General features: G+C 33.8%; 1 protein-coding gene across 1 annotated transcript; it reads left to right on the top strand.

The window, feature by feature from the left end:
* Positions 1–1,747: 1,747 nt before the first annotated feature.
* tfpil (tissue factor pathway inhibitor-like) lies at positions 1,748–7,336 on the top strand. Its single transcript, XM_067398972.1, has 6 exons — positions 1,748–1,905; positions 2,528–2,722; positions 2,810–2,974; positions 6,535–6,600; positions 6,766–6,844; positions 6,931–7,336. The coding sequence occupies exons 1-6, from the start codon at positions 1,836–1,838 to the stop codon at positions 6,986–6,988; spliced, it is 633 nt and encodes a 210-aa protein (XP_067255073.1). The 5' UTR covers positions 1,748–1,835; the 3' UTR covers positions 6,989–7,336.

Here is a 7,336-nt window from a genome sequence, read left to right as displayed (position 1 = left end):
TTTGTATGCCTACATGTTATTAATAAATACTACGAATACTACGTCATGACCTCTGGACTGGTTTGACTGTGTCAACGAAACAAACATTCATTTATGTGAAAGCGTCATGACAGTTTGACCTGAAACCTTCCTAACTGAAACTATATCTGTTGCTACAAACAACTTACTTTGTCAGTATATGAAAGGCTCTGGAAAGATCATTAAAACAGTATATATTGAAACTAATATTTTTATTTAATATTTAAAATATTATTTAAATGATTTTATCTGTTTTAGGTAGTTTCTGTTGGGATTTTTATTGGATTTGCTTAGTTTCTTTTATAGTGAAAATGTGCATCTCTTGTTAATTGAGTTAACTGGGTTTGCAAGAGAAACAAATGGCATATGAGACCTTCCTTGCCATTCATTTCTATAAAATATGAAATATGTTTTAATGAATTAAAAAAAAAAAAAAAAAATATATATATATATATATATATATATATATATATATATATATATATATATATATATATATATATATATATATATATATATATATATATGGACTGTAAAATCGATTAATCGCATCTACAAAAAAGTCTATTTACATTACTATTTACATTATACATTATATTTATCATATTTCTGTGTACTGTATGAACACGCATATAGTTATATATATATATATATATATATATATATATATATATATATATATATATAATTATACACACACAGACAGAAATATATAATGTATATAAATATAATAATATATACACATATATATTATGTGTGCTGTCAAATCGATTAATCACATCTGACATAAGTTTGTACATATATAATATGTGTATATATACACACATATACACTACCGCTCAAAAGTTTGAGATCAGTAAGATTTTTAATGGTTTTAAAAGACGTTTTGTCTGCTCACAAAGGCTTAATTTATTTAATTAAAAATACAGTAAAAACAGTAATATTGTGAAAAATTATTACAATTTAAAATAACTGATTCCTATTTAAATATATTGTAAAATGTAATTTATTCCTGTGATCAAAGCTGAATTTTCAGCATCGTTACTCCAGTCTTCAGTGTCACATGATCCTTCAGAAATCATTCTAATATGCTGATCTGCTGCTCAAGAAACATTTATGATTATTTTCAATGTTGAAAACAGTTGTGTACTTTTTTTTCAGGATTCCTTGATGAATAGAAAGTTCAGAACAGCATTTATCTGAAATACAAAGCTTCTGTAGCATTATACACTACCGTTCAAAAGTTTGGGGTCAGTAAGAATTTTTATTTTTATTTTTTTGAAAAGAAATGAAAGAAATGAATACTTTTATTCAGCAAAGATGCATTAAATCAATCAAAAGTGGCAGTAAAGACATTTATAATGTTACAAAAGATTAGATTTCAGATAAACACTGTTCTTTTGAACTTTCTATTCATCAAAGAATCCTGAAAAAAAAAAAATATTGCACACAAATATTTTGTACAATTGTAAACAATAAATATATATATTTTTAAATTGTATCACAGATTTTAGGTTATGGCCTAGGCCTAAATAAATCATTTCTCAGTTTTATGTGTAATCATGGACAGGTCGGGAGAGTAGTTAGATCATTTCATTTGAACGAAACGGTGCTATGAGCCCATAAGAGGAGTCATTGTCATGTTTTATGACTGAAACTGGCCTCAATGTGAGAGAAACACACCCTGATCATAAAAACTGAGCTGATAAGAGGGTCTAAAGGACGTGAGCTGGATTCATGCTGAGCTAGTCTGTGCAGAACGAACAACTGCTGGCGGTTAACTACACGAATCAGAGACAAATCTGAAAAATAGCAAGATGAGAAGATCTACACTGTGTGTTCTGTTGATGGTTCTGGGATTTGGAGGCGTCTCTGCTTTAACAGTGGGTGAGTTCTGACAGACCTGATGATTTTTGTCAGATCTGGAGTTATTATACATGTTTGCTTTACAGGAAGTGTCTATACTAAACAAAAAAAAAAGAGTGTGGGATGTACACTGAAACAATTTTCACTCAGAAATTGCTGTTGAATTTAGCAAATAATTAAAGAAATTACAGGTAAGATTTAATTAAAGGTGAATTTTTGAAGTAGAAACTTATTATTAAAAAAATTATTTTTACAGTATTAAAATTGTTGTATAGTGTTAATTCTAATAGACGTCCTGTTGCATTTATGCTTTGCATAAGTTTGAAAACATTCATTCTTAACAGAAAAATGGTTAAACAACTAGAATTTGTTGTGAAGTAATGCATTTATATGTTTGTTTTTTAAAATATGTTTATTTTAATAGGCTAAATGATATGTTAACCTATCAAAACCACGTTTTACCATATTTTAATGGTTATCAGGAAAGGTTTATTAAATTCATTCACAATATGTAAACATTTATAGCCTACCTAATATGCTAAAAACTGCAATAATTCACGTATTTAAACATAAGCCTTTAGTTTTTTAATAAAACATTCATGTCTGACCTGCATCCTAACTTTACAATTTTACATTTTCTCAGGCCCACAATGCACAGATCACAAAGACGAAGGAAAAGGAAAAGAAAAGTTGTTGAGATATTTCTATGACCCCCAGCTACAGTTCTGTGTCCCCTTCTTCTATAAAGGAGAAGGCGGGAATCTCAACCGCTTCGACAGCGATAAAAACTGTACGAAAGCATGTTCTACAAGAGCCGACGAGATCTACCCGAGTGACGGTAAAAACAATCAACACGTAATACAGTATTTGTTGATTTTACATGAGTGAAACGATGTTTAATTCTTCTTTCTTTAATGTTTGTCAGAAATGGCCTGTTCTCTGCCAATGGACGAAGGCACCTGTTTCGCCATGATGCCAAAGTATTATTACAACAAAGAAGAGAAGGAGTGCCGTATGTTCTTATATAGAGGCTGCCAAGGAAACGGCAACCGTTTTGATTCCCGAGATGATTGCTACAAGCTGTGTCTCGGTCAGTTCAAGTCTCTTTTCGCCGTTTTTAATCAGTATGGAATCCCATAATGTTGCTGAAATTACACTAAAGCCCCGTTTATACTAGTGCGCTTTCGTTTTAAAATGGCGTCTACGCTGGCGTTTCAGAAATGACAGACGTCACTTTCCCGCCGGAACCGCTTCCTCAGCTGGACTGAGTGGCAAAAGAAGCTTCTGCATGACTGGATTTAATAGAGGAAACTGTGAAAACGCTAGTAAAACAAACGATTACACCATCTTAAGGGCTCGAAAGTGAAACGGATATTGGCATGTAGCTAGGAATCTTGTTTCTTGACATTTATATGTGCCGGATTTCGACGCCGAGGAAATACATAAAGCAAATTTGCCTGTGAAGGCTTTACGGTATGATTTTACCCCAAAATCCAACATTTTGACACAAAATGATAACTGCAAAACATGTTTCTTTGCCTGGAGTCGAGTTGTTTCTTTGAATTGCAGCGATCTATTTGCTTCTTTTTTCTGTAGCTTTCAGCAGTCTGTAAAAATATACCTCAGATTTTGTGTCAAAGCTATTTGTACAGTCAATCGAAAAGCTCTTTCCCGTTTTGGATGTGTTTGTGTGTTTTTCACAGCATTCACGCTTATTACCAATGCTGCGCCACTCAGTCTTTTGCCACTTAGGCGTGACCGCAGTCATAATGGTCGACGGTGACGTCACGTGCATACGCTCTATACTACCGAAAACGCATGTCACATGACCATTCATGCACACTTAAACCGCTGACAGATCATAGGTGCGTTCCATTCGACCGTAAGTGGACTGCGAAGTGGACTTCACAGGGTATTTCGCCATCTTAAGTGATTCCATTCCGAAGGGAGCGAACATGTTCCGTTCGTAGGGCACTGCGAACGGCATAGGGAATAAGCGAACATCGATAAATCACTTCACAGGAAGTAGAGAGGTAAAATTACCCAACTGTCATTGTGCACCACGTCACCATTCAGAACTACGACGAAGCAGAGCCGTTGAAAGAGTTTAAAGGAACACTCCACTTTTTTGAAAATAGGCTCATTTTCCAACTCCCCTAGAGTTAAACAGTTGAGTTTTACCGTTTTCGAATCCATTCAGCCGATCTCTGGTTCTGGCGGTACCACTTTTAGCATAGCTTAGCATAGTTCATTGAATCTGATTAGACCGTTAGCATCTCGCTCAAAAATGACCAAAAAGTTTTGATATTTTTCCTATTTAAAACTTGACTCTTCTGTAGTTAAATCGTGAACTAAAACCGACAGAAAATGAAAAGTTGTGATTTTCTAGGCCTATATGGCTAGGAACTATACTCTCATTCAGGTGTAATAATCAAGGAACTTTGCTGCCGTTCCATGGCTGCAGCAATGCAATGATATTACGCAGCGCCCGTGAGCCCCTGCTTGCACAGGGAACGTGCCTTGCAACCATGGAGACGTTTGTGAGAGACGCTGCGTAATATCATTGCGCCTGCTGCAGCCATGATACGGCAGCAAAGTTCCTTTAACGGCTCTCTGGTTTTGAGTATTCATACATTTTATACGAACGAAAATATGAATGGTTATGGCGATGAGTGTTACATTTGTATATTTTATTGTATGAATAGGCATGACAAAGTAAAAGTGTTGAAAAGCAGCTAAGGCTCTATCATTTATTTTATTTTATTTTATTTTATTTTATGTTACCTCAGGAGTGTTTATGCGGCTGCGCGTGGAAAAGAAAACGCATGAGACCATGGATTAAGAATACATTTATTCAGTTAACCAAATGAGAATTTATTTTCATATGGCATGACAGTTACAGCTTCAAATCTGTTAAGAGTCGATTTTAAATTCGAAAGTAAATTAAAAGATCTATTTATTTATTTATGTCATCAATCTCCGCGACACTGTCGACTTTCTTTGATGACGTTTGCAGGGCGTTCCAAATGAACGATTATTGTCAGCGAAGTCCACTTCAACTGATATACCGTGCTCAGGGAGTAGGGAGCAGTGAACACTGCGTAGGGACCCTGTCGAATGGAACGCAGCTCATGACTTTCAACTCTCCATTTTGGTCCGTTTATACTGAAAAGCAACCCCGGCATTTTCACTTAACTTAAACGGGGTCTGCAGTGTTTTTACCCAAGTAACAGGTAACATTCTCAGAACGTTCTGGTAATGTTCTCTCAATATTACAAACCAACTTTTTTTCAATAATGTTAATAAAATGGTATCTGGTCAGAGAACATTTAAAAGTAACGTTTCCATAATGTTTGCAAAATGATAAAAATGGAATGTTTCCTTAATGTTCGAATAACCAAGGAAAACGTTTTATAACATTTTAAAAACTCTTGCTTTGAACTACTCGATCTCATGGCACTTCGAAGGTGGCTAATTCGTACAAATGTATACATTTTTACGAGTTGCCAAATGCATAAATTCGTACAAATGACCTACCCCTAACTCCGCCCCTAAACCTACCCGTCACTAGGGTTTAGTCAAATCCTATGAATTCGTAGTGAGTGAGGTCGTACGAATTAACCACGTCGTAAAATACGTAGCCTAAAAATTGGTCATGAGATAGCGTTGCTTTGAACGTTCAGAGAACTTTTAGAAATATAATTTTCATAACTTAACAAAATGTTTTTAGAACATGTTTTTGTTAGCTGGGTAAAAAGTCAGTTTCCCTATAAATTTACTGTCTTTACAAATGTTTCAACTCCATAATGTTCCGTAAGTTCCCTTTGTTCACAAGTTCTTCCACATCAACTGATGCAAGTTACTGAAACTGATAAAGCATAATTTTTAAATGTTAAATAAACACAGAGCCACAGAGAAAAAGAGGATGTTAAAAAATTACTTCTATAAAATATAAGTTAATAAATTATAAAGTAGATTGGGCAGTCTCAATGTGAAAACAGTTACCAGAATTAATCCAGATTACCTAAAGAGCTTGTTGATAAATACGGTTTTAGATTAACTTTTTTAAATAGACTATCGTAAGTCAGCAAGATCATTTTTTTTAAAGAAATTAATACTTTTATTGTGCAAAGATGCATTAAAGCGGTCAAAATGACAGTAAAGACATTTATAATGTTACAAAATATTATTATTCCAAATAAATCCTGTTCTTTTGAGCTTTCTATTTCATCAAAGTATCCTGAAAAAAAATGTTTCCACCAAAATATGAAGCAGCACATCTGTTTTAACATTTATAATAATCAGAAATGATAATTATTAGAGCGATTTCTGAAGGATCATGTGACACTGAAGACTAGAGAAATGATGCTGAAAATTCAGCTTTGATCACAGAAATAAATTACATTTTAAAATATATTACAATAGAAACAGTTATATAATATTTCACATTTTTACAGTATTTTGATCAAATAAATGCAGCCTTGGTAAGCATAACAGACCTCTTTGAAAAACATACTTTTTCAATCTTACAGGTGTAAGGTATAGTGTATGTGTGAAGGAATATTTATGTGATTCAGTGTATGTTCTTCTGTTGTCCACCAGAGGTCAGTCTGTTCTGAACTCACTGACTGTATGAATGTATTTTTGCAGCGAGATCTGGACGGACGTTTGGAGCTAAAGGCCAGTCAAACCCTGATGAGAAGACTGTTAATGCAGGTACAGTCACTGTTTATATAATGGCTGCTTCTGTTGTGGTTTGGCATAAAAGTGCTGCTGATGTTTCAACCGAACATTTCATTATTCATATATTTAAAATGCATCAATGTACTTTTATTGAAATGTCCATAAACACATTTGCATTGTGTATATTTCCTCTCTCAGGGCTGATTGTGGGTGTTTTGGGTGGAATTGTGTTTGCTGGTGCCGTTATTTCTGCTATTGTGATGTTTGTGCTCCATAAGTAAGTATGAGGTGATAGAGATGTTAACAGCAAAATGTCATTTTATCATGATTGAGTGTATCTAAAATCTTTCTTGTCATTCGTAGGAAAAGCAAGAAGGCAGAAAGGAAGCCAGTGCCGACATCTGATATCGAAATGAAATAGATCACAACATTTATCTGTACATACGTTCTTAGTGCTTTTTTACCCTTTATACGAGTCATGTTTGAGAAGTAACAGAACAAATGGGCTAAACTGATACATATATAGTGTCCATGATAACATTTTGACTAGATGAGTTCAGCAGTTACATACTAAAAGAAATCCATGTTTTGTTTCATATGACAGCAGATATCTGATGCTTGAGTTTCATAAATGTACCTGATTAAATGTACTGTACTTAAGATGGTGTATTGATGTAACAAAAACAATTGCCTTTCTGTGTTCTTTATTGTTTTTTAATGAGAAATTGATTTAATACAATAAATCAAGACCAAAAAAAAAAATGTTACT

This window comes from Chanodichthys erythropterus, chromosome 10 (assembly GCF_024489055.1).
Source record: "Chanodichthys erythropterus isolate Z2021 chromosome 10, ASM2448905v1, whole genome shotgun sequence".
Lineage (NCBI taxonomy): Eukaryota > Metazoa > Chordata > Actinopteri > Cypriniformes > Xenocyprididae > Chanodichthys > Chanodichthys erythropterus.
This window is presented reverse-complemented; position numbering and strand designations above follow the sequence as displayed.

Coding starts and splice junctions, on each gene's coding strand:
- tfpil (XM_067398972.1), top strand. CDS start 1,836: ATGAGAAGATCTACACTGTGTGTTCTGTTGATGGTTCTGGGATTTGGA. Junction 1,906..2,527: donor CGTCTCTGCTTTAACAGTGG/GTGAGTTCTGAC, acceptor ACATTTTCTCAG/GCCCACAATGCACAGATCAC. Junction 2,723..2,809: donor CGAGATCTACCCGAGTGACG/GTAAAAACAATC, acceptor AATGTTTGTCAG/AAATGGCCTGTTCTCTGCCA.